At 55.4% G+C, this 25,824-nt stretch overlaps 2 protein-coding genes across 4 annotated transcripts; one reads left to right on the top strand and one right to left on the bottom strand.

Annotated features, from left to right (window-relative positions):
* The first annotated feature begins 471 nt into the window (after nucleotides 1-471).
* Nucleotides 472-5,463, top strand: SLC46A1 (solute carrier family 46 member 1). 2 transcript variants are annotated; one of them, XM_084650978.1, is made up of 5 exons: nucleotides 472-1,119; nucleotides 1,542-1,842; nucleotides 2,841-2,924; nucleotides 4,045-4,201; nucleotides 5,121-5,463. In XM_084650978.1, exons 1-5 carry the CDS (start codon nucleotides 703-705, stop codon nucleotides 5,176-5,178), a joined length of 1,017 nt encoding a protein of 338 aa, XP_084507104.1. In that variant the 5' UTR covers nucleotides 472-702; the 3' UTR covers nucleotides 5,179-5,463. The 2 variants fall into 2 exon arrangements, with proteins under 2 accessions (XP_084507104.1, XP_084507103.1); XM_084650977.1 differs by having other exon boundaries at nucleotides 476-1,119; nucleotides 1,542-2,394.
* Nucleotides 5,464-7,309: 1,846 nt separating this feature from the next.
* Nucleotides 7,310-25,387, bottom strand: SARM1 (sterile alpha and TIR motif containing 1). 2 transcript variants are annotated; one of them, XM_084651303.1, is made up of 9 exons: nucleotides 24,574-25,387; nucleotides 18,429-19,047; nucleotides 18,003-18,161; nucleotides 16,106-16,197; nucleotides 15,360-15,595; nucleotides 15,084-15,186; nucleotides 14,365-14,554; nucleotides 14,123-14,244; nucleotides 7,310-11,662 (listed from the first exon to the last, which is right to left on the bottom strand). In XM_084651303.1, the coding sequence occupies exons 1-9, from the start codon at nucleotides 25,026-25,028 to the stop codon at nucleotides 11,503-11,505; spliced, it is 2,136 nt and encodes a 711-aa protein (XP_084507429.1). In that variant the 5' UTR covers nucleotides 25,029-25,387; the 3' UTR covers nucleotides 7,310-11,502. The 2 variants fall into 2 exon arrangements, with proteins under 2 accessions (XP_084507429.1, XP_084507428.1); XM_084651302.1 differs by having other exon boundaries at nucleotides 17,949-18,161; nucleotides 24,574-25,386.
* Nucleotides 25,388-25,824: the final 437 nt, after the last annotated feature.

The following is a 25,824-nucleotide window of genomic DNA, read 5'->3' as shown; positions in this document are numbered from 1 at the left end:
TGGGTATCTAACTCTTAGGTGCTTTTGAAATTTCATCCCAGCTCTGCAGGCTCTATCCCTATGGAACTAGACTCCTGCCTTGACTGGAAGAGCTCACAGAGCAGGGTGATGGCTGCCCTATCAGATCCCAGATAAAGAGATCATTAGAGCTGAATGCAATTTATTCCTTACAACTGTTTTTCCCCCATTTTAAAAACAGGCTTTTTCAAAACTCAAGACTTTTGCAAAGATTTTCTTTTCAGCAAAACTTGTGCGTTCCTTTGTCAAAACCAGAAATGCTGACATCTGTTTTTCCCCTTCTCCTTTTTCTGCCACTGAATGCACCAGAAGGTGTAGGGGGTTTTTAGTTTCACTTTTCCTTTTTCCCCCTTCGCTACTTTGCAACTTTCCCAAAGCGGAGGGAATGGGAGAAGGTGAAGAGTGGTAAAAGGAGACAACTGGAGGAAATGACTCCTGGCCCCCTTTCATTGTACTGCCTCGCTCCCAAAAGGGGTGGGAGGGGAATGAACTGAAGTGGAAGCTGTGCTCCCCGCTACCGCGCACACGGGCGGGAAGGGCAGAGCCCAGGGCACTGGTTAAATGCAGACGGGCAAGAGGGGTTGAGCCTGGGCACGGGGGTTCGTTGCGGGGAAGGGCTGAGCGCATTGCCCGGCAGGGCGGAACCCAGGGGCGCTCGGTCCCCGGCAGCCCCGCGCTCTCCCCATGGAGGCCGTCCCACGCTCTGCGCCGGCCAGCACAGGCGGCTCCGGCCGCCGGGCATGCGGGGCCTGGGGGGGAGGCGTCTGGCAGCCGCGGCCCCGGCCCTCTCCCGTCCGCTCCGGGCGGGGCCTGCCTCCCCTCCGCCTCCTGCCTCTGCGGGCGGCGCGCCGCGCTCCGCCGGCCCCCGCCATGGCCGACAGCCCGGGCCCCGCTGGCGGCGGGCGGCCGCGCTGCCCCCGGGCCGCCCCCGCGGTGGAGCCGGTTCTCTTTCTGGGCACCGTGGCGCTGGCCCTGCAGGCCCCGCTCTGCACCCAGTACCTGTGGGACCGGCTCGGGGCCGAGCTCGGCTACAACGGCTCCGCGGCCAGCGGCGCGCCCGGCTGCGGCAACGCGAGCGGCGCGGGGGACCCCCGGCAGCAGGTGGGCGAGGCGGGCGGCGCGGGGCGCGGGCGGGCGGGCGGCGCGGGGCGCGGGCGGGCGGGCGGGGCGGGGCGCGGGCAGCCCGTCGGGGGGCGCGGGCCCCTTGCGCTCCGACTGCTGTCGGTGGGTGGGTGCCCGAGAGCGGGCCCAGCCCTGGGACCCCAGAGGTGCTGGAAGTAGGGGGGCTGGGGCTGCGGCCCCACCCCCGGGCTTGCCGTGGCCCCATTGTACACAGGGTTCAGGGGCTGCCCCACAACCCCTCTGTGCCCAGCCAGGCAGAGCTGGGAGGAAGCTGGGCCATATTTTCGCAGCTCCGGCACCTCACTCAGACCCGAGGTGATGGGCCGGGTACATAGACCTTGAGGGACAGATATTGTGCCTTCCAGGGGCCTCACCTGCCTGTGTCTGTTCTCCTGTCTCAGGAAGTGGAGACCTTGGCCTCCCATTGGAACCTCTACATCAACCTGGCAGGCTTCTTTGTGGGTCTCTTCTCCGTGACTCTCTTTGGACCATGGAGTGACAGCGTGGGTCGGCGTCCCACACTCATCCTGCCTGCTGTGGGCATGGCCTTGCAGGCTGCCATCTATCTCCTTGTCATGTACTTGAGGCTGCCTGTTGGCTACTTCCTGCTTGGGCGCATTCTCTGTGGCCTTATGGGGGACTACAACCTGATCCTGGCCAGCTGCTTTGCCTACGTGGCGGACATCAGTGACCAGCGTTCCCGTACGTTCCGTGTAGCCATCCTGGAGGCGTGCCTTGGCATGGCAGGCATGCTGGCCAGCATCATTGGAGGGCAGTGGCGCAAAGCTCAGGGCTACATCAATCCCTTCTGGCTCGTGTTTGCTGTCAGTCTTGCCACTGCCCTCTATGCTGCTCTTTGTCTCCAGGAATCGGTGAAGGAGAGGAAACCAGCCAAGCTGTTCACCCTCAGTCACTACGTGTCTGTGTACAGGCTGTATGTAGCCCCAGGGTACCAGAGATCCAGGCAGAAGCTTGCTCTCTACTCTCTGACTTTCTTTCTCATTGTCACCATCCACTTTGGAGCCAGGGACATCTTTGTCCTATACGAACTCAGCTCCCCTCTCTGCTGGGGCTCGGATCTGATTGGCTATGGCTCAGCAGCTAGTTACCTGACTTACCTGAGCAGCCTGGCAGGGCTGCGGGCACTGCAGCTGTGCCTTGAAGACACCTGGGTAGCAGAGTTAGGATTGCTCTCCAACATCTCGGGCCTGGTTGTGATTTCACTTGCTTCCACGACACTACTAATGTTCACAGGTGATGCTGAATCCCTAAGTCCAGGTAGCACAGTGTCCTAGCTTAAAAATTGCCAGAGGAGTGAGGAGAGGATGGCATCCTCTTGGAAAGACAGAAAGGCAGAAGAGACGTCTCCAAAGTATCCATATACCAAAATTGCTGAGATCAGCAGCCTGTCACACCTTGTATTTACTGTCCCCACCGGGCGGTGGTGCTGCAGGTAGAGGGAATCGCTACAGACAGTTGTAGACTAACCAAAAGCCACACAAACAAGGTATCTTAAGCTACCCTCAAAGGGGCCCTAGAAGAAGGTGGGCTGCAGGGCGCGCATGGGCTAATGGCAGGAGGATGGCAGGCTCCTTGGCAGCTACAAGTGTTTTATTTGTGGGGTTGGTTTTGTTTTAAGCTAGCAATGTTATTCCACAGGTAAGGAAACCTCCTGGGTGTGTCTTATTTCTCACTCACAGGTTATGGAATCCTGTTTCTTTCAATGGCAGCCACTCCAGTGATCCGGGCAAAGCTGTCCAAACTAGTGGATGAGAAAGATCAGGGTAAGTGATCAACCCGTATAAGCCACAGCAGGCTCCGAAACATCCAACCTAGTGATGTCCACGTGACACATTAAAAACCAAACAACCCAAGGAGTGTGCCTCAGCCTCTCCCGGCAGGAGGCACCAAAAGGACCAGGTCAGGTAAACTCAGCGCTCTTCTGATCCCTCGTCCTGCTGGCATATGCACACATCTCCAGGCCCTGCACAGGACAGTCATTCTGCAGCATTGTGAGCAGTTTTTCTAGGCAATACAGTGAACCTACTTGGGACTAGAATGTGCCGAGGAAGATATAGTCAAAGAGAAAAGCAGCACGTTAAATCTTGGGGCTGGGTCACTTATGACCTCCCACTGGTCGCAAAACCTTTCACGGGAACTGGAGTTAGAACGGGTTGAAAAATAAACTCTGGAAACACTAATAACCCAGGGTATGGCTTTGGTCTGCGTGAGCTGGCAACATTTGGAAGAACTCGGCGCTAGTAAAGGATGTGACCACAGGACGTAGGGTTACCCTTCTCCATAACGCTGGGGAGACCTGGGCCTCTCTGCCTCCTGTACACGGACCTGGCTGGAAATGCCACTGCAGAGTCAGGAGAGGGGAAGACGGGCTTAGTGCAGTGTAGCCCAGAAATGGCTTCCCAGTGATTAAATGAAAGCGCTGGTTCCTCCAACCGGCTAATGTGGGCCCCTCTTAGAGTGAAGCTAGTGTAAATTTGATTCCAAGGTTATAAAACTAAACCTGCAGATCTCTGCTGTGTTTAATATTTATTGGGTGATAAAATGTGCTTGGCACTTACGTTTAGCTAGTTTCTGCCTCGGGGGATTTACAGTCCGTCTGATGCAGTGTCCAGATTCAGCACTGTGGTGAGTGCAACTTATGGAGGGCAGTGGAGTTATCCTACTTACACTCGTGCTGAACTTGGCCCATCATACCTATCTCAGCTCCCAGCCCTTGGCACCTGCACTGCAAAGAAAAAGGGCCACCTTCTGATCTGAGTGGAAATATTTTAGTAAGGTCCAGATTGCCTTATTGAAATGTACCGAGATGGTCAGGTGTGTTCAGTCTAAGGGTGGCCAAAAGGGGAGCCTCATTGCTAAGCTCTGACGTTGGTGTCTTTCCAGGTGCTCTTTTTGCCTCTGTTGCCTGCGTGGAAGGTCTCTGCTCGCTTGTGGCCACAGGAGTGTTCAACTCTCTCTACCCTGCAAGCCTGCACTTCATGAAGGGATTCCCCTTTCTCTTTGGGGCAATAATTCTGCTTGTTCCAGCTGCTCTTGTTGGGTAACTAAGATTCTGGTCTTATAACTCAGTCTAAAAGCCTTTGTATGTGGCTCTGTAGTTGCTGGTGGGGTCTCTTGCAGGACACTGGCTTGTAATAGGCCTTTACAAGGCTTGTTCTAAATGCTGCTAATTGGAAGGAATTTGGTGCCACAGTAGGCCGATGTCCAAGTTTCTCAACTGGGGAAACCACTGCCCAAGTTCTCTCTTGGCTCACAAGTAAACTGATTTCAGTGGGGTTCTTCCTACTCACTATGTGTCCACATTGCAACATTTCCACACACACATCCCCCGCACTCCATGTGCGTGTGGATGGTGGGGGGCGGAAGCGGCTCAGAACTGAGTTACATTTCAAGAGCTGAACGTGTGGAGTGGAATTGCAGGGGGTATGCCAGGTCAGGATTGAGGCACATTGTCACAGTTACGTATGTAATCCTCATGCGTTGCCTGCCTGCACTGTGCTGGCACGAGCTACTAGCTGTCATTCCATTAAAACATGACAGTTTATTTTTCTTACTTATATCTCCCTGAGCTTTGTGCTGTCCCAGAGCTCAGCACCAATCCACAGAAGGACTGTGAGGAGAGGTGGAGAGCTCAGAGCCTGGGCAAAATATTGCTCTTTCACCGCTTCCTCCAGCAGCTGCTGTAGGGAAGAGCTTGAGTACACTCAACAGCTTGTCATCCTTCAGTTGCCCTGCTGGTTAAAGCAAGAGAAGCGAGGTTGCTTTTGACGAGGTTGCTTTTGACGTTGTCAGTGGTGGTGGCTCTGGCTGGGAGGCCGGGGTGGGGCTTATAGGAGAAGTGCAGTAACTGCTGGACCTGTGGAGTTTTTCTCGCAGGGCCATTTCCTCTCTCTTTCCTTGAGATTTTAAAGCCCTGGCTTTGTGTAGGCAGAGTTCTGACACTGTCCTTTCTCTCTTAGGTGGATAGAAATCTCGGACACGACACCCGAATATGGTCACTTTACGGATGCTTCCTGATCCCTCACACAAGCCTAAGCACTGATTCACCAAAAGAAAATTATTTGTGTGGCTGAGCAAGCCGGTTGGAAAGCTGCTGCTTATTCTGCTGGGAAGATCTGACCAATGAGCGTACAAAATCTCTAAGGTTCTTGCTTATTTAAAGTTCCAAGTAGCTGGAAATCATGGCTTTAATCAGCCAGTAAAAACCTGCTCCTGCCAGCAGGGTTAGCGCCTCATGGTCCTGCTGGCTCGGCCTGTCTGGGAAAACACAAGCAATTTTAAAAGTAAAGGAGTAGAAAGAGATGCTGCTGATGCCCATTTGCAGGTGACAGAGGAGTGAGAACTAATAGGCCAGGCTGGGTGGCCCATGGGGGAATGTGCTCTCCTGCTGAGGGGTTGGGGGCAATGCCAGGGCGCAAATTCCCCTCTGAACAGAGGGCACTCTACCCTGTTGAGTGGCCAATAAGCCATTAGTGTGGAAAAAGAAACTCATGACCAAACTCACCTCTCCCTCCCGGAAGAGATGGCACCTGAAGAGCAGAACGGAAGTAGAGGAAGCCCAGCACTGGCTGAATAGATTGTAGAGGGAGAGAGGCAGGCCCGGGCCCCCGTCTGCACCCAAACTGCTTGGGTTGTTTGGTTTTCAATGTGTCACGTGGACATCACTAGGTTGGACTTGTTCTGCACTTTACTGCTCAGGCCAGGCTCTTGTAGCAAGCTGAGAGTGAGAAATAAGTCTTCCTAGGAGTGCGTGTGAGCCTGGAGGGACATTCTCCCCTTCTGCCTGTTTAGCTGCAGAGCCCATTCATGGAAGAACTAATGGCAGTGCACACAAGTCCCATGGAGCTCGGCTGTTCTCAGCTGGCAGATGGGTGTTAGCATCAGCCGCAGTGCAGTGTGTGCCACAGAGGAGAAGCTGATGGGAGAAGTGCCAAGGCACGTTACACTGTGCCCTTCTCCTAGTGCCCTTCAGCCCAGGATTTCAAAGTTCTTTGCAAAGGTGGGCAGTGCAGGTTGGAAGCCTGAGGAAGATGGGTTAAAGCTAAACCTGTCCCCACATCCATAACTGTGGGCACCTAAATTCTATAACTGTGGATTAAGTGACTTCCTAAGGCCACAAAGTAAGCAAATGGCAGAGCCAGGATCAATCTCATCCTATCACTAAGCTGAGCTGGATGAGGGAGCAGGGCAGGGGGCTGTATTTGCAGGGGGGAGATCATACGTTCTGTGGGACGTAATCTGTCAGCAAGCGGACTGCTGCTTTGCTTCCCAGACAGTGGAAGGTGCCATCATGTTTTCACACTGTCACTTGCTCAGCTATCCCCTGCCAAGGTAGTAACGCCTCTCACCAATCCACGGTGTGCAAAGCCTTCACAGCTATTCTTCTAACAGCTGTTAAAATTGTTTCCCCTTGAATATATGATCTGTACAATAAGAACAGGAGGACTTCTGGCACCTTAGGGACTAACCAATTTATTTGAGCATGAGCTTTCGTGAGCTACAGCCCACTTCATCGAATGCATCTGATGAAGTGAGCTGTAGCTCACGAAAGCTCATGCTCAAATAAATTGGTTAGTCGTTAAGGTGCCACAAGTCCTCCTTTCTTTTTGCGAATACAGACTAACACAGCTGTTACTCTGAAACCTGTGATGATCTGTACAGTAATTAAGTGGCACTGCTGATAACAAACCCCTTATGCAAGGTGCTGAGATAGTCCCTGTGCTGTTTTGTAATCGGATTCATGACAAGATTGCTCATTCCCAGAATAGCAAGTCCCTGGTTCCTCTCATGGCCCATAAAGGCTGGCCTTGGCAGCAGAGCTGTTCTATAGAATCATAAAAATGGAAGGGACCTTGAGCGGTTGTCTTCTAGCTCGGCCCCCTCTGCTGAGGCAGGACCAAGTAAACCTTGACCATGCCTGATAGCTGTCTGTTTCTAAAAACTTCCACAGATGGGGATCCTACAGTGGTAACACATTCCAATACTTAAACTATCCTTACAGTTGGAAAGATTTTCCTAATATCTAACCTAAATCTCCCTTCCTGCGGATTAAGCTCATTACTTCTTGTCCTACCTTCGGGGACCCGGAGAACAACTGACCACCATCCTCTATCACAGCCCTTAACACATCCTCTTTATAACAGCCATCCTCTTTATAACAACCTTTAACACAGAAGACTGTCTTCTTTTCTCAAGACTAAACATTTTTTAAATGTTTCCTCATACGTCAGGTTTTCTAAACCTTTTATCATTTGTGGTGGTGTCCTGTGGACTCTCTGCAGTTTGTCCAGACTTCCTTCCCTGCTTATCTCTCTCCATTATTCTCCTGCTTTTCTCTCTCTGGGTTGAAGACTTTGGAGTAAAAAGCAGCAGCAAATAATCTGATGCCAGGTGGAGAATGAGCTTATCAAAGAGCCTGGAGCCATAAAGATTAGAGATAATCCCCTGAGACTTGCTAGCAGCAACTACATACTGGGTTAACCTTTTCCTGGGCACTGGAGTGATGCTCACAGCAGCTCTGATTCTGTTACTGCCTGTAAATATAATATGCAGCATTTGCCAAACCAGCACAAGCTCTTGTTTAGCCCCTGCTCAAGTGGGGAGTGGGGCGAGATGGTACGCGCAGTGGGAAGGTGTGTGAGGGGAGAATGGTTATCGGCTGCCTTAGGAGCCTGATCTGATCACAGTGGGCCCATTGTAAGAGTGCTGAGCGATGTCAATACAAAGCTCAATGTGGGGGCTGCCTGGCCAACTCTGAGCTTCGGGCTAACACTGACTTTCCCCACAAACAGGGCATGCCAGGAGTTCAGGGTTGTGGATCAATTTGTATCTGAATTCCTCAGTGCAGCACCAGGCCACTAAACCCTAGCTGATCCCACTGGGCTGCAGGTCTGTTCTCCTGGCCAGTGTCACCAGCTGGCAGTGTCTGCACAGTTCAATTTCATTGGTCCCACCGTGCTGGCCTTGCGTGTCAGTCACCCACTGTGTGTAAAGGAAGACTCCAATAGGGTTTATGGAAGAATAACAGTGCTTTGCTTAAACAAGTTTTTCTAGGCTCTCCTCACAGATCCTCAAGCCTGGGGCCAATGCACGACCTACCATGGTGTGGCTATGAGCAGCAGGTATGGTTGTCCTTAGAATTCAATGAGCTCCATGCTCACATTAATCCCAAACCCTGCCCGGGACATCCAGGCCCTGGGTAAAATGGAGGCTGTTTCTATATTATATTATACAGGTTCTTGTATTGCCCTCAGCACCCCAGTACCTGAGCGCCTTCTACTCATGCATTAAGCAACATGGCTAGCAGTTGTCTCTCATCCTCTTTCCAGGAGAGAAGATGTGGGCAGTGGAATGTTTTGGTAGGTTCCCCCCTCACTATGTCCATGCTGCTCTTTGTGTTTGAGAAGGCAGGTCGGAGCAGTGGCTCTGGTGCTGGGAGTGGGAGTTTGGGCTTAGCTCCCAGGGGAGTTTGTGCACAGTCTCAGACCAGCCCCCCAGCAAGCTCTGTCTCCCACACAGACCAGCTTTATCCTCATGGTAGGAAGTTTCACTGCCTGAGAGGTGGAGTTGTTGGCCATGGCCCTCACCCCATGCCTTAGACCTGTACAGGTCCTTGTCCTTGACTCTCTTGGCTATGGGAAACCAGTGTAAAGGGTGGAGGACAGGCCGCATGGGCTCACAGTAGCCTGTGGTGCTGAGGAGACGAACTGTAGCATCCTGTACGAGCTGGAGTTTCCTGCGGCCTGATGGTTTGTGCCTTCCCAAAGGACAAGTTTGTCTGGCCCTGATGAACAATAGTGTCCTCTTGCCCTAAAATCCATTCAGGTGCCTCTGGGTCAGTGCAGCATACAACAGGCTCTGCCCCTTCATTCACCACGCGAGGAGACTCTCGGTATCAGATGGCCTGAGTCGGGCCTGCAGTTCTGCTGGGGTTGGAATCTTCAGACCAGTCCCAAAGTGACATGAGCTGGGCTCATCCCTGCCCCCTAGGCCTGGGTGGCAGAGAAGGTGCAGGCTGGAGGGAGCAGAGCCTAGGCAAGCCATGTCCCTGTGCCTATGGCTGTCTCGGATCACATCAGCTGCAGATGCATTGCTGTGCCTCCCTGCCCGCTGCGGGCCCGTGGCGTCACGCGCTCAAACCCAATGCCTCTAATTGAAAGCAATTCATAATTCAGGAGCCCACCATCTCCACTCATGAATAATGAATACTTTGTAAATGTTCCTTCACTGCATCCCGTTTTCTTTGGACGCGTCTCGTGTGGCTGGAGCCTACCGGCTTGTGGGCAGAGGGGGCTCGGTGGATGTAATTGCTGGGACTGAGCAACCCGTTCAGCACTGGGGTGGGAGGCTCCAGCCCTTCTGGCTGCCTGCAGCTCCTGTACACACAGTGCTGTGCAGAGGCACCCGAGTGTTTACACTGCAGTGGGCCTGACGCTCCACACCGGCTTGAAACCTTGCGCTGCGCTCTGTGGGGGCTGCCCTGTGAATGGAAGCAGGACAGAACAGGCAGGAGAGCTGCAGTGAGGAGCACGGACCATGGGGGTGAGAAGGGATGTGGTACGTGAGGAGTGCCCTCTGTTGGCCCATCCAGTCACGTTATGTGTCAGCTGGAGCTGGAAGCCTGTCTCACTGGGTGTGCAGTGGGGACATGCTGTCACTGCTCAATAGGTCAATGACCTTCCTTTTCCTAGGGCAGGGCTGTGCTTGGTGTGGCCCTAAGTAGCCAGCTTCAGCCTGCAGCGTGGGGACCCCTTTGGAGAAGATGAAATCTCCTCCAAGAAAACCCCATGGCCAGTTCCTGCGTCAGAAAGGGGCCTGTTAAGAGCAGCTTCCAGAGCAGCCAAAGATCAGAGGCTCTGAGAGGTGGAGGGTGGGATAGAACCCAAACTGTGTGTGCAGAGGTGCAGGGTGAGGTACATGCCGCCGCACAGCAAGCTGAGACCATCAAGCTTCTCCGTGCACCCACAGATGCCACAGAAAAGGGCAAAGTAAAGCAAACAAGCCCCATGTTTGAGCCCCGGCTGCAGTACAGGCTGCTGAGCCCACTTCCCTCCACCCCCCCGGGAACAGGGCCCAACTGTGCCTGGCCCCACATCTTGCAAGGTCTTGCTGTCAGCCCATCCCCAGAAAACACCCATCTGCCTTGGCAATGGCCTCTGCCCCCATCCCCAGTACCCTTTAGACTGAGTAGCTGCTGGCTGATTTTGAATGTGCAAAGGATCTGGCTCGGGGGGCAGGGGGAGAGGTGAGGAAATGACCTGTCACTTAATGCTGGAGCCAACACAGCCTAGGCACAGCCCTGAGCTCAGAGGGAAGCTCACTCAGACCCACTGGGCTACACGTCAGCAAACTCCCTCTGAAAGGAGCAGGTGCCATGACAAATCTAGAATGAAGACCAGAGACGGCAGGAATAAAGCACAGCCACAGCCCAGTGCCTTGCCGGTGTATAATGATCCCACAGGTACAATACAGCAGCTAACGTCCTTCCTCGCCCCACCCAGCAGCACGCTCCACTGCCCTGCACGCATGGGCCTGACAGCACCTTTACAATGGCGCCCGAGGGGCAAGAACTGAGAAGTCAGGTGATAAAAACAAGATGAACTTTGTGAAGGCCTCCAGGAAAGATTTCTACCTGAGCTAGAAGCAGAAGGCTCCCCAAGCCTGATGGTGATGGGCACTACGTGGTGAGAGGCCAGGAGGAGGGAGAGGGAGCTGCTGTTTGGGATGCTGGGAGGGGAGGTCTCCACCCAGACAGGTTGTAAGGACCTGACATAAAACAAGGGGATTGCTCCAGGGCTTTGCTTTCATTTGGCTTCTCTTGCCCATTGGCACTTTGTGATGCCACTCATCCCTGAGCTGCTGCCCCTTGTGAATACACAGCTCATGGGTGTTTTTAGTAAAAGTCACAGACAGGTCACTGGGGAGAGAAGGGGAACAGCTGTCTCCCTGCCCCAGAGCATTGGGATGGGCTGTAGGAGGCAGATAGGAAGCGGTCATTGCTCTCAAGGGGAGAACTTCCCTTTCGGTGCTGGGGCTGAATTCTAGGATGGGAGGGTAATTAGATCGTTTATATTTGGCTGCTGCCCCAGTCAAGGGCCGTTCCTTTTGCACTGACTGAGCCAGGGAAGTGGGCCAGGTCCCTCGGGGATGGGCCCAGGGGACAGCCCTGGAAGCAGGAAGCTCTAACAGGAAGGATTTAACCCCACTTGGGGAGAGCTCTTCTGGGAATTCCACAGCACCGTGTTTCTCAACCGCTGGGCCGAGGACCGGCGCCATGCCTTGAGATCTCCCTGATGCAGATTAGGAAAGCAGCAAGCTGGTCCCTGGTTGAACAATACTCCCCTAGAGGATATGGGGCGGTGCTGCCTGGCTGTAGGTCTGCCCGAGAGGGGCTGCACACTCCAGGCTGTTCTCTGAGCCAGCTGAAGAATCTCGGGATGAGCGGCCCTGGAGGAAGCGGATAATCTTCTCAATTGTGGCCTCCTGGTACTCATGGGACCATCTGCATCCAGGGGAGAAAATGGACAATCACACCCTGCTCAATGGACTCGAAAGTCTGCAGGTGAGCTCGATGTGCCGGGCCACGGGCACTGTGAGACCGACTTTCCCCTCCCTCCCCCCAGATGCTGTTCAGTGTGCCTGGGCCATTGGCACCGTCAGACACCCCCACCCTTTCCGGATGCTGTTCAGTGTGACCAGGCCACGGGCACTGTCAGACCCCATCCTCTGGTCCACTGGGATGCTGTTCAGTGTGCCTGGGCCACGGGCACTGTTGGACCCCCCGGATGCCACTGTGACTGAAGGGCCTCAATGCCAACTGGCAGGGGACATGCAGGTTACAGGAAACCCTGGATCTGGTGTTTACATTCTAGCTCACTAGTGCGTCACGTGCAGGTTCTGCTGGAACCCGGTGTCACATCATCACCTTGCTAATGGTATGTGCAGGTGCTGTGAAAGGAGGCATGTGTCTGTCTACACTGGAAAGAGTGTTCCTCAGGCATTGTAGCTAAAGGCAGGTCAGCCACAGGCAGCGTCCCTAAGTCAGGTTCCCATCACTTATCTCCTTCATTGGCCATTGTGTGTTGTGTGGCTCACAATGGGGGTCTGTGACGAAGCGGAACTGTTCTTAATGTTTCCTCTGAATAGTGTGGGGGTGCCTCAGTTTCCCCTATGCAGTTCTTAAGTATCTAGGTGGTGGGATAAGGGTGTATGATCATTGCAGAGCCCTAGAGGGCAGGTGTGTGCAGGGGTCTGGATACAGAGAATGGCCAACACCCTGTTTCCTTGCCACTGATGGCCTGGCCCTTCCCCCTGCCAGGTGAGAGCTAAAGGGTTGGAGAACAAAGGAATCCGGTGACCTCCTGGCCCCGGAAAGGGACAAAGCCCAGAGGAGGAGGGGCTGGAGGGGGAGTCAGTTTGGGGCTGGCTGGGGACATGGAGTGAAGGGCAGACAGTGTTGTCAGGCTCACTGCCCCCCAAAATGGACCCTGCTGAGGGGTCCTGTTCTCTGTACCTACAAGCTCTATTTTAGACCATGTTCCTGTCGTCTAATAAACCTTCTGTTTTACTGGCTGGCTGAGAGTCACGTCTGACTGCGGAGTTGGGGTGCAGGACCTCGCCTGGGTGGACTCGCTGTGGGAAGCGCACGGAGGGGCAGAGGATGCTGAATGCTCCGAGGTCAGACCCAGGAAGGTGGAAGCAGTGTGAGCTGTGTGTCCTGCAGACAGGCTGCTCACAGAAAGGAGACTTCCCCAGAGTCCTGCCTGGCTTTGTAGGGAGCAGGTCCAGAGCATCGCCCAGGGACTCTGTGACAGGGTCTGGCAGCGTAAGGGGGAGCTTGTGGGACTTCAGGAGGAGGTAACCAGTGGTCTGTTTTCAGGCGAAGAGCAAAGGGGAGAGATGATATATCTGGGGGTGCAGACAGACATCCTGGGGGAGGGGAGCAGCCAGCAGGTGCAGGGTCTTGGCCATCCCAGGGAAAAAGCGCAGGGTGTGAGCAGCAGCTCATCAGACCAGGGCGACTTGTTAGCGGAGCTCAGGCCTGTGAGGAGTTGATTTTACGTGTTTCCAGTATTTCTCTTGGCTGTCCTATGGATCTCTGTTCTCTGCTACATACACTTGGCTGCCCTATGAGTCTCTGTTCTCTGCTACATACACTTGCTTTCTCAGGAAGCACCTGAGTGCTGTGTGTGACGCAGAGCTAGGTCTCAGGTCACTAGGAAGCTGGGGGTACTGGTCCTTTGGGGACATCCTGAGTGGCCAGTGCATGGGGGCTGGACACTGCAGGGGGTTGGAATGTCCTATCGCTCACCTGCATGAGGGCCAGTAGAGCCCACGTGGGCTGAGAGGCAGGGCTTGGGTTGCCTGTGGCTAGCAGAGGCAGGGAGCTGAACCCCAGCGGCACAGAAAAGGCTCCCTCATGCTATGGCCCCGTGGTAGCGAGGTGCCTCTCAACCCTGGCAAGCCTGGGCCACGGGCACGGTAGGGACCACCGCCCCTCCTGGGATGCCATTCAAAGGGCCGCGGGGCCATGGGTGTTGGGGACCGCGTCTGGGATCCTCCACTAGTGGCTAGCAGAGCTCAGAGAAGAACTGCAGAAGCAATGAAGGAGCTGGAGCGATTGGGTCAGGAGGAGGGGTGGAAGGAGCTCAGTCTGCCCTGCTTTCCTGAAGGACAACAGGAGACACGAGATCTGCCTGCAGGTAGCTGAAGAGCCAAAATGCCAAGGAGGGAGGAGAATTATTTCAAGGGAGATCAGGAGAAGAAAATTCCACCTCCCAGATGAGATGAGTCCCAGCTGCAGAGAGGACAGAACCCCCTGCCCTGAACTTGTGACGTTCAGCAGCCTGCGTCTGTTCTCTCACCCGCCCTCTGCCTCGAGATTGCATCGTGCTGTCCGCACTCCACACAAGTCAGCAGCCACTGCAAGAGCATGGCTGGGACAGGGCCCCGCCCTACTTACTTGATGCCGTTAAATTTCAGGACAGCCCTCATGTCCTCAGGAAGATCCTGTGGATCAGGCCACTCAAAATGGTCAGCCACTGGGATGATGTTCTTCCCGCAGCTCAGGGCCGTCACGATCTCCTGCGGGGAAAGCCCAGAGCTTAGCCCATGGCTCCTGCATGGCAGCCAGAGCCATTTCTAGCCCCTCCCGCTCCTGCAGTGCCACCAAGTCCCTCTGAGCTCCTGCCCAGGAGTTCTCACCTTGTGCACCCAGTCCTTGCGGTCAGGGTCCCCCATGCACTTATCCAGCGTGTTTGGAGAGAGAACCAGCACGAAGTTGCGAGCGCTCATCACACTCTGGATCAGCTTGTCCTCAAACTTCCCCGCCTCCAGCTTCTCCACATCTATGAACACACTGAACCCATGCAGCTGCAGATGGACCTTCAGCAGGCTGGGAGCAAGAGAGGCACAGCACCATCAGGGCACCTCCTTGGGCACCTGCAGTTCACGCCCTATCCTTATCATCTCATCTGGGGGCACCATGAGATTGTGGAAGCCTGTTCTCTGCTCCTCTGAGCCAACTGCAGCCCTCGAGACGGTAGCTGCTGGCTCAGGCCTGCGCGGGCTCAAGGCACCTGGGCTGTCACAGAACTAACAGGGAGGGAGGCTTTAAGCCCTGCCTCTTACTGGGCCACCAGGGGTGTAGAATGAGGACAGAGCAAGTCAGCTCCAGCAGGGAAGCAGGAAGGGGTTTGGGGGCTGAATTCCCCTTCCAGTCTGCTCTGCCCTCACTGAGCCTTCAGGCACTATCCCCTCCAGATGCTGCTCTGCCCAGTGGGGCTGCAGCCTGCACCGCTGTCCCTCTCTGTCTGCAGAGAGATCCCGGGTCATTCCTAAGTCATCAGCACCATGACGCAGAACAGGGGCCATTGCGCCTTCCCCTGGAGTGGGTCTGAGTGGGGCGACCCCTCGGCACTCACCTGGCCAGCTGGGAGCCAGTGCTCCGTCGGTAGCTGATAAACACGTCGGGCCCCTCGGAGGTGGATTTGCAGCCACTGCACGGCAGAGGAGAGTGAAGCATTTCTAGATATGAGAGAGGATAGCAGCGAAGAGTTAATGGTGATCTCTGAACGGTCACCCGGCAGCCAGACTAGTCGCATCCGGACCACGACGCAGTGATCTGACCAGCCCTGGCTGGGTCCAGTGACCAGACTGGCCCCCAGGGCCTCTGTGCTGAGAAGGGAGCAGGGCCTTACCCCTGGCGGCAGAGAGAATGCGCACGCGGTGGAAGCCCACATCGATGCAGCAGTCCTCCTGCAGCTGCTCCTCCGTCACACGGTGCAGGAAGTTGCGGTCGATGCCACAAGTCACCAGGTTGTACGTGTACTGGCGGAACTTGGGGTCAATGCTGCCCAGCCAGTCAGCCAGGTTACTGCGATCGCAGGTGGAGTAATTTGCATATGTCTTCAGCTCTGTCAGCTCCCGGAAAAACCTGGCAAGTCAACGGATGTAAGCACAAGGGGATTTGATGGGGCTCGGGGTAAGGCAGGGACTCGGGAAGAGAAGAGCTCCCAGATGCTGTGGTGAAGGGTGCATGAGAGAGATGGACAGACAGACAGTTGATTGATTAGTGGAAGATCTCTGCATTGAGACGTGATGGGGCAGGACCTGCAGCCAGGGAAGCAGAACCCAGGGTAAGTCTTCAGCTTTCTGAGTAGCACACAGGGCCCCATCCCAGTTCCTGTGCTGAGGAGAGCCCCTCCCCATCCCATCCAGCCACTCCCTGTGGCATTGGCCACCCTGTGAGAACTTCCCCGGCAGCAGGATGAAGTCACAGGGGGGCACAGGCCCCAAGAGCCCAGGCCTCTCCCAGTGTGAGGTCAGAGGCAGCTGCCTCTAATGCTTCTGTCACAGCAGGGAAAGAAGGGGAGAGGCGAAGGTCTTTGACCTGGACTCTCCCACTTGTCTTTTCAGTGATGCCTCTGGGACACAAGGGTCCTACCTCTTCCGGATGATGCTAGAGGCCATCCCCAGATCTTCCCGCAGATCTGTCTCCGTCAGTCGCAGCAGCAAGTCCCCATCCACCTCATGCTCCTGCCAAGAGAGGAGATGTCAGAGCTGTCCACCAAGGCCTGCTGTACAATGCACATGGAACCCTGAGCCAGGGAGGAGGCTCAGCCGGGGACATGGACGAGATGGTCATGCAGTGTATGGTGGCAGCCCACATGGGGGCTCATGGGGAAGCTCCAGTGCCCTAAGCCATTCTCTTTGCCATCCAGAGATGGGACTTCTCGTCAACCGCCTCTCCCTCCAGACTCCCGCTCCCGCAATTCCAACATGCTCTGGCTCTGGGTGAGAGGTGACTCATGGTGGCCTGTTGCCCCAGCTGTGTTCAGGCAGGGATTTTCCCCGGGGACGGCAGTGCGTGTGCATGGAGGGCTGGCCTCCTGCTCTGGGGCTTGCAGCACTGGTGAGACAAGACACTGGCCTAGTCCCATCCAGGTCTCCTCAAGGCTGAAGGTGCCTGGTGGAGATGTTGCCCTGGTGTGGCAGTGGCCATTGCTCTGGGTGATGGTGTATCTATAGGGTTCCTTATTAGAAACGGTTACAGGGTGGGTGTGATGTTGCACTCCATATGCTTTTTTTGGAAATATGCTTATGAGTGTGACTATAGTGTAACTGGAATATGCTTTATGCAAAACATCTCTTGTACGGTATCAATACAAAGCTTATAATCTACTAAGTTTGGTCATCCTATTTGTATGAATGTATCATTCCTGTATCTAAAGCTAGAAATATGAAGTATTACTCTAAGGTCCTGTTGTAATTATGCAAAGTGTGGGCCATTGATGGTGGCTTAGGATCTTGATGGCTTCCATTAACTAGAACAATTGGTTGTAAATGGCTCTGTTTACTTGTAAGCCTTCCTGTGTTTCTGTGAGTCAGGTCAGGAAGAATGGAGACTTGGGGACTCCCAGGACATGTCACCATGTCACCTGGTACTGGAATCCATCTTAAACCTGATGCTTCTCCATTTGTAAGGAGGGGTGGGGACCCAGAGACAAAAGATTCCCGCCCTGTACTAAAGCTATAAAAGGATGTGGAACAGAACAAAGGGGGCTGCAGTCATGAGAAAAACCCTGGCTACCACCCGAGCTGGAACAAGGAGTGTACCAGGGAAAAGGATTGGGCCCAGACTAAGAAGAAGTCTAGTCTGGGAAGGAAGCTTATTGGAACATCTCTGAGGGTGAGATTTACCTGTATTCGGTTTCTTAATGTATTAGGCTTAGACTTGCGTGTTTTGTTTTATTCTGTTTGGTCATTTAATTTGTTCTGTCTGTTAATTCTTGAAACCACTTATATCCTACTTTTTATACTTAATGAAATCACTTTTGTTTATTAGTAAACCCGGAGTAAGTGCTTAATACCTGGGGGAGCAAACAGCTGTGCATGTCTCTCTATCAGTGTTAAAGGGGGCGGACAATTTATGAGTTTACCCTGTATAAGCTTTATACAGAGTAAAACAAATTTATTTGGGGTTTGGACCCCATTGGGAGCTGGGTGCTGGAGAGAGGTGACCTGCTGAGCAGTTCTGGTTAAAGCCTGCAGCTGTGGGGGAGTGGACCAGACCTGGGTCTGTGTTGCAGCAGGCTGGCGTGTCTGGCTTAACAAGGTGGAGTTCTGGAATCCCAAGCCATCAGGGAAAACAGGCTCAGAGGTCATTTCAGCACATCAGGTGACAGTCCCAAGAGGGTGTCTGTGACCAAACCCGTTACAGTGGGTTCTTTGTGTGTTCCCAGCAAAGGGCCTTTCCACTGCCCCTTTCCCCATAAGCACGGCCCTACCAGGAAGCTCTGGCAGTATTTGTTGAATCCAGTCTGTTGCAGCCATGTCTGCACCTCGATGGGTTTCCAGCTGGAGACGGTGGGCAGGATCCGTCGAGGCACCTCCTCGCCCATCATGCGCAGAGCCTTCTTGGCCAGCGATGAGGCCGTGGTGTTGGTGGAGTAACACACTATCCTCTTCAGGCTCTGGGCAGCCCCTATTTCACTGAAAATCTGGGCACAGAGGAGCAGGAGTCATCACATCCTTGTTTCCCCTAGTGCCTTCCCGCTGGGTCATGCTACGCAGTCCTGGCACGTGGGCATTTCAGAACTACAACAGCACCCTAATAGGCAGAACTGTGAGCACACAGGGGGAGCAAGCAATGCCCCATTTCCCAGAGGCTGCAGGGCTGCTTGGATGCAACCCCAGTGCTCCTCCTCCTCCTCCATCTACTTGTCTCAGGTAATCCTGCCCCCCCCCCCGCCCAAACCCAGTCTTACCTTGGTTTTCTTCTGCCTGGCTTTGATGGCCGCCTCTATGCACAGGTAGAAGAGAGCGATGCACTGCGCCTCCAGCCGCGAGCTGTCCAGCAAGGGCACCAGGTGCTGTAGGTCCTTCGCTGTCCTTCCCTGACTGTTGTCACTGCTGTCCAGCAAGTCGCATGCAAACTGCTCCGGGTCCAGAGAGGCGATGAAGGGCTCCACCAGCGCCAGGGTCCCCGACCGCTCCACCTCTTTCTCGATCTCTTTGTTGGTGGCCAGCACTGTGATGGCCAGGCATGCATGCAGGCGGATCAGCTCATCATCTTTGGAAAACACCAGTGGGAAGAGCCACTCTGCTGTGTTCTTCTCGATCATCAGCCGCTGGTTGGCTTGCCCGCCGTACATGGCACAGTTGGCCAGGGCCATAGCACAGTGGCGCAACACAACGGGGTCGGTCCAGCGGCACCAGTACAGGATGGTGTCCAGGCCTCCATCAGAAATGAGCTGGAAACAGGTCTCCTCAGTGTGTTTGAACATGTGCTCCAGGATCCCCGAGAGGCTGCATGCAACCTGGGGGCTGTCTCGCTCTTTGGTCAGATTCAGGATCACCCCCAGCCCGATCCGGGCAATCCGGTCCCTGGGAGAAAGAGAAGCAGGGGTGAAAGCAAAGAGAATGGCAGTGCCAGGATCACCAGAGACTGAACCCATCAGCGTTTACATGGCACTGAGAGACTGGTATTTGCCCCAGGAGGGACAGAGGTTTCTGCGGACAGTGGAATGCCTCCCGGTGGCACAGATGGCAGGATGCTGTCTCTCATGTCGACTGGCTGCCAGGATCCCTGCCCCTCCATAGTGTGGCTAGATACGTACAGAGCTGGTACTAAAGAACTGCTTTGTTCTCGTGCCTGAAGAGCCTTACAAATCTTCTTGGATCCAGAGAGCGCCCAGATCCCCCTGAGGAAGCATGGCCCAGAGACCCATCTCCCAAGGGATCTCCTCCCCCAACCCAGACCATCACATCAGCAGCAGTGAATTTCCTGAGTTTACACCTCACCTGACTCCCCTCCCCCCATGAGGCTTGTCCCCATCTTCTCATCAAAGCTCCCACCAGCCACCTCCCTGCTCAGCAGATTCAAACCCCCTTCATGGGTCCTCAGAACCCAGAAGGGCCCATTGTGCCCTGCTCTGTTAATGCTCTGGAAGTGGTCTGGATTCACCCTGTAGTTAACGGGAGAAAGACACATAAACACACACCTGAGCAGAGTCCCACACTCCCTTCCCCTGGCATGTTAGCTGGATTGGCCATGATTCGCTGTCCCCAGTGATCTCGGTCTGCACTGCGAGCAGGAATGTGTAAGGACACGCTTCCCTGGTGCCTACTGACGCGGTTACACTTCTTGTGTTCCTGCTCATGTTCTTCAGCTGGTTCTGTCTGTTTGACTGGCACAGGTGGTTACAACCCTCAGCAAAGCCCTCTCTGTCTGTTAGCCCCATCCCAGCTCCCCAGAGCACCAGGTTTGCTGGGGTTTGGCTCTCTGCTCCAGGCCGTTGTGGTACTGCGAGGCAGGCCCTTCTTCAAAGGCTCTCAAGTTCATGCTTTGCAGGCACATTTCCTGACTGTGCTTCTTGTTTCCCTTCTCACCTGCCTCTGAGCCCATGGGGGGCTTTCGCAAGATGAAAGCTGGGAGCAGCCTCTGTTAGTGACACTTGCTCCCCAGCCAGGTCTCCTATGCTTGTCCAGGGGCTTTCTTGCCACATCACAGAGCCTCCTGGCTTCCCAGCACCCTGACTAGGGATAGGTTACTTGGGGCATGTCCTGCTGGGGCCCACAGCTCGTGCCCATGACTCACTCCTGATGTCTACCCAGGATCTGTGTAGCATGTGATGGGGGTGGGGGCATCTGTTCTAGCAAATTGTGTGCACACTGTGTTTTGTGACTCTTTGTCCTTGTCCTGCCCCCTGTTCTGGTCGTGCCCATGAGAACATGGTCTGTTAGGCTGCAGTCCAACCAGGTGCCCAGCCCAGGAAAGTCTTGGATGCAGAGCTGAATGACTGCAACTGAGAAGTCATGACAAGCAATCTGGGGCCATCACAACTGATGGCTGGCCCAAGGAAGAGTGAATTATCTGTGCAGATGTCTGGCTGGGGAAAGGAGATGGACTTTCTCAGTCCGGCCACATGGCAAACACAGACAGAGACTGTATTTAAGGTGGGAGGCATTGCTGTGGAGGGGGAGCCAAGCACCATGACATTCTAGAGGCACTGGCTGGCAGGGGTCAGGCAGGAGGGACTCTCCCCAGCCAGAAACGCTGACCAGTCCTTGGTCTCCCAGGAGGTGAGAGATCAGATTGGTGGGGAGGAAATGGAGGGTCAGGATTTTGGTTATTTGCAAAGATCTGTAGCTCTCTAGTGCTCTTGGAGTAAAGTCGATGTGGTTAGGAAACTCGTTGCATCCTTGTCCCATTGTCCCCAAAGGGGTTGAACCAGGAGCCCAGCGCGCTGGGAGAGCATGTGTAAGTAACCAGGGTGGCTCGTTCCAGGGTCTGGGGCAGCAGGACTATGGGGTCCCTCATCCTAAGGAAGGACTTGGACAAGAGACCGGAAGCTGGGAGTGAGCCCTAGAAACATAGTGCCAGGGCTCGGTGCAGCTCCCGTACAAGTGATGAGGTCCCCTCCCAGCAGACTGGCGTCTGGCCAGGTTGTGACAGAGTGTGTGGGGTGTGTGGTGAGCCGCACACTCTGCACCATGCCGTCAATAGGCTAATGCGGATTGCAGGTCCAGTACAAGCACCGGCTGGGGGCACTGGAGCAGTCGGTACTTATCACATCTCCGGCCAGTGGCTGGGAAGAACAGCACTGTGTTTCTGGCCCTTGGACTCCACAGAGGGGTGGGCTGGAGGGTCAGCAAAGTCCCTGCAGGCAGATAGCAACTCTGCCTGCTACATTAAAGGAATGCAACCCAGGCAGCCCCTGTCTCCCATCAGTGCAGGTGAGATGGGTGTTTCTGGGAACTCCTGTTCTCTGTGCTGCTCACAGTGACCTTGGGCTCAATTTGACAGCAATCAACTCAGATAGCAGACTCAGCCTGGCGCTGGGATCCAGAGTCCAGGCCCCTCCACGCAGTCTCCAGGCTCACTAGGTGCGTGGGGATTCTCTGAATCTCTGGCTAGGGCAGGGCACTGTCATCCTGAGCTTGTTGCAGCATGGGAACAGTTGCAAAGGATTCTGGGTAGGAGCTGCTGTGACTGGCAGCTTGCATGGCCATGGCAGGAAGCAGGCTGAGAACCTTAGTTCAGTTTGAAGTGCTGCGGCTCATCCCTGGGTGACCACAGTGCCCTCTGAGCATCCCCGGGTTTCAGCCTGGGAACGCTGGGAGGAGGGGTACCTTGGTGTCACCCCCATGAGGTTCTGGGGCGCAATCACACTCCAAGCCTGCATCTGATAGGGGCAGAGCACAGCCCACTAGGCTGCAGCAAGAGGGCTGGCTGGGAACAGAGTGAACAGACTCGTCTCCCTGCCCAGATGCAGGACGTGTGGTTCTGTATGAGTCAGACAGCAGGGCCAAACGGCCACTCCCTCTTGCCAGAAACCAAGGGGCTGAATTCAAACTCTCTGAGCTGATGTTTCCTCCCATGTTAATGACATCCTAATGCATTCTCCTAATTAACCTCTTTGCCTCTCTGGGTCCTGCTGTTACCACTGGGCTCAGTGGAGGGGCCAGAATAGGCTGTAAATTTGGGTGAGCCCCAGACTCCACAGCGGGGCCAGCTGCAGCATGTGCTGATCCGTACATGCACCAAGCCGCGTTTGCAGAGGAGACCTTGTTCTCAGAAATGGCTCCTGCACTGAATATGTACGTTATAGCTCTTCCCCGACAGCCGCAAGTCCCACTACACACACTCAGATGCGTTTGCAAAGAACGTGCCTCGTGCATTCACTTTCTAAGCATGAATCCTTCTACCCAGTACCTAGAATCTACTCCCAGAAAAGCGAGTCCTAACCATCGTGGTCAGCCTCTTTGGACACCCAGCTATGCAGACCCACATTGGTGGGAGCTCTGTGTGACCTCAGCTGCACAGTCAAGGCAGTGTCAGTCTCAACTACCGGCTGGTGCCTGGAGACAGTGCAGCCCTGGCAGGCAGGGTTGTGAGGGTGCAGCAGATCAAAGAATACTGGAGCAGGGTCCATGCAGAGCAGAATGGCTCAGGCAGAGTGGCAGCTGGGTAGAAACCTGCTGGAGATCAGGAGAGGAAGGGGAATCGTGGATGAAAACGTCCGAGCTGGAGTGAGCTGCCATGTTGGGCAGCTGGTAGGACTGATGGGTTAGACAACGTGATTGTCAGGTTTGCAGAAAATGTTAAAACATTTAAAACTCTATGCATCTGATGAAGTGGGTTCTAGCCCATGAAAGCTTATGCCCAAATAAATGTGTTAGTCTCTAAGGTGCCACAAGGACTCCTCGTTTTTATTAAAACAAGAAATTCAGGTCAGATTGCAGAGACTTTCTGCCTCGGACTCCTCCCCGCAGAGTCCAAGACCCTAGGTTTACTTGTCCAGATACAGTCCAATCTGGGAGCAAGGAACCAGGCTTGGGAGTCTGGGCAGCCAGCACAGGGGTCAGGGAAAGGATGTGGGGATAGTGGGGAGGGAATCAGAGAAACCAGCAGCCTAGCTCACAGATGGGGCAGAAAGGCCAATGGCAGCAGCCAGGAGGGAATCATTAGAGTCCGGGTGAAGCTGCCGGCCCGTGGGCCCGTCATCTGCAGCACTCTGACACCAGGGCTTGGGTGAAGAACGTTCTGAACTCGCAGGGAGTTAGGGCTTAGAACCAGCTGCCCGGCCCCAGCCACTCAGTGTCCTGGGGACAAGGAGAGCAGCTCTCTGGTGCAGGGGACACTGCTGTCAGTGTATGGCACAGCCACTGGCAGGCTGAGGTCACTGGCTGAGATGAGATGCACCCTGTGGAAGATGATTTCACAGCCCAGCCCAGGGAGAGGCAGATACAAATGCTGCAGCAAGAGAGAGGACAATTGGAAAACTCATCCAGGCACTAACCTGCCTCCTATGCTGCAGAAACCTCTGCTCAGCTAAATGAGTGAGCAGGCAGAGCTGGGTGACTGAACACGGCGGGCAGGTCTCATTTCATCCAAGCAGGAGGGCTGGAGCTGTCAGACCGAACCCAAGTACGTGCATTGGACCATACAAGAGGTGCCTGAGCCGGTCCCTGTGGATGTCAGGGGCAGAACTCCTCGTCTCCCTGCTTCCTAAGAGGGCTGAGAACTGCAAGACCCAGTTAGCTGAGCCTGGGACGTGTTTTGAGCCAGAGTGTGCTAGCAAGTGTCAGCGTCCCTTGCACTTTGCCTCAGCCCCTTTTTCATGGCTGCCACCTCCCCAGCCTTTAGGGCCTTCTGTCAAATACGCTGGCCCATCCCTCTCAGTGCCGTGTCTCCTCAGCACCTAGGACAGTGGGGCCAACGTGGGGGCCCTAGGCATGACCATCGTGACCATGGTTCATCCTCAGCTACTGGCCGTGCTGGGCAGCCTCTGCAGTGAGCCAGCTCCCAGAGGGTACGTCCCCCTCACCTGCCGAGGCCTGAACAGGGGACGCCCGGTGTGACAAAGACCCCAAACGTGTGACACACAAACGGAACATGCTGCTGGAGTCACCCGGTTGTGTGAATGACTCTGCCCTGCCACGGGAGCCTGCAGTCCGGAGTGCATCGCTGTCCACAACAGAAGGGAGGGGTGGCGGGAACCTTGGGCAGATGGGGCAGGCCAGGGGGGCGTCTGCCTCGGTTGTGTGCAGAAGCAGTGTCTGTACGAGCAGAGGCAGTGCTCTGTGTGTGAGGGAGACAGTGTCTCTGTGGGTGGTGGGCTGTCTCTGTACTGTGGGGTGGGAGTCTGTGGAGTGTGTGTGTTTGGTGGCTGATGTCTGTGCTGGTGGGTCTCTGTGTGGGATGTTCCTGCTCCGGAGGGGGGCGTCTCTTTGGGATGTGCTGGGGGCCTCTGTCCTCTGTGTGTGCAGTGGGTGGGGGATGTCTGAGGGCTGGGCTGTGGGTCTGTTATCAGGCATGTGTCTCTGCGGGATGTGTGCTGGGGGAAGGGCTCTGGAGGGGGCACTGGGGGCAGGGCTCACCTGGGTGTGTGTCCTTTGCAGACTCACCTGTTTTCTGCCACCAGGATCTGCTCCAGGAGTTTGCTTGCCTGGCACTTGGTTTCCAGCTCTGTTGCCTGGAGCAGGTTCAGCAGCAGGTCCAGGCCCCCCTCCAGGCGAATCACATCACACAGAGCTTTGGCCACATCTCTCCCCAGGGTGGGCATCACCCAGGCTTCCTCCACCAGCTGGAAGATCTCTGCAATCCCCTTCGTGAGATCCTGGGGGTCAGTTGCCTGCTTCAGGGAGGAAATGGCCAGGTGCAGGTCAGGGAGGATCCGATCCAGAGCCACCTGGACATCCATGCTCACGCCAGGGGACACTTCTCGATGGTTGTGGGCAGCTCCCACCCCTGACCACAAGCATGCGTGGCTCATGTACTCAGGCACCGACAGCCTCTCCAAACTGGACATGGCAAAAAACCGGCACAGTTTATAGATGGAGACGAGCAGGGTGAGAACCATGGGCAGCCCCTAGAGCAGCATCCCAGCTCAGCCTCCACAGCTGGGGCCTGGGAGCCTTGGCCCGGCACTCGTCCTGGAGGGCACAGAGTCAGCTGCAAAGGGCTGTGCACGGACCCTGGGCAGGCCAGCGGCTCTGCGGCCTGGTGCCCTCGCAGGGGCGAGAGCAGAAGTTGCTGCTTGCAGCAGAGGGAGATGGAGGAGTCGGGAGGGATGGAGAACAAAGCGGGTGGAGCTGGGGGAAGGAGGCTGGAATGGCAGGAGGAGGAGGGGTGGAGCCAGGCTGGGGACCAGCTGCAGTGCTTGACGTGTGCCAGCTTGTTCTCCCCTCCCAGACCCGGATGCTGTTGCCGCGCTGCCGGGATGCAGAGCTCGCAGGACCAGGTGAGTGAACCGCAGCTGCTCCCTGCACTGCCTGCTCAGCATCCTCCCATCTCCCCGGGGGCCACGTCACCCTCTCAGGTCCCGCCCCGACAAGGAGGATCTGTCCCTATGACAACAGCATCCCCTCCTCCTGCGGCCACCAGAGATGCTCTGGCTATCCCCTGAGCAGGGATGGCAGCCTTCCCGTCAGGCCCTCCTCACCCAGAGCCCCCCTCTGCCTCCGCAGCTGGTCCGCCCTGAGCCCCCCCAGCTGGTCCGTGGTCTCACCCCATAGACTCTTTCCTGTGCAGTCAGGAGGGTGGTGTGGGGCTGGGGGGCTGCCCCTTGCTCCTGGCTGGCCTGGGGCCTGGGCAGAGCAGGAGGCAGCAGAGTACACTTGCCTTTCCCTCTCCCCTCCGCAGTCCCCACGGAGCCC

This window comes from Lepidochelys olivacea, assembly GCF_965140295.1.
Source record: "Lepidochelys olivacea isolate rLepOli2 genome assembly, chromosome: 17".
Classification (NCBI taxonomy): Eukaryota; Metazoa; Chordata; order Testudines; family Cheloniidae; genus Lepidochelys; species Lepidochelys olivacea.
Note: the sequence above shows the minus strand (reverse complement) of the source record. Positions and strands in the feature narration are given on the sequence as shown.

Bases quoted from the DNA above. Each gene is read 5' to 3' on its own strand.
- SLC46A1 (XM_084650977.1), top strand. From the start codon at position 703: ATGGAGGCCGTCCCACGCTCTGCGCCGGCCAGCACAGGCGGCTCCGGC. The intron at 2,395-2,840 runs GTGATGCTGAAT...TCTCACTCACAG, and splicing joins GACACTACTAATGTTCACAG to GTTATGGAATCCTGTTTCTT. The intron at 4,202-5,120 runs GTAACTAAGATT...TTTCTCTCTTAG, and splicing joins GTTCCAGCTGCTCTTGTTGG to GTGGATAGAAATCTCGGACA.
- SARM1 (XM_084651302.1), bottom strand. From the start codon at position 25,028: ATGGTTCTCACCCTGCTCGTCTCCATCTATAAACTGTGCCGGTTTTTT. The intron at 14,245-14,364 runs GTGAGAACTCCT...CTTTCCCCGCAG, and splicing joins GCAAGGACTGGGTGCACAAG to GAGATCGTGACGGCCCTGAG. The intron at 11,663-14,122 runs GTAAGTAGGGCG...CCCTGGATGCAG, and splicing joins CTGAAATTTAACGGCATCAA to ATGGTCCCATGAGTACCAGG.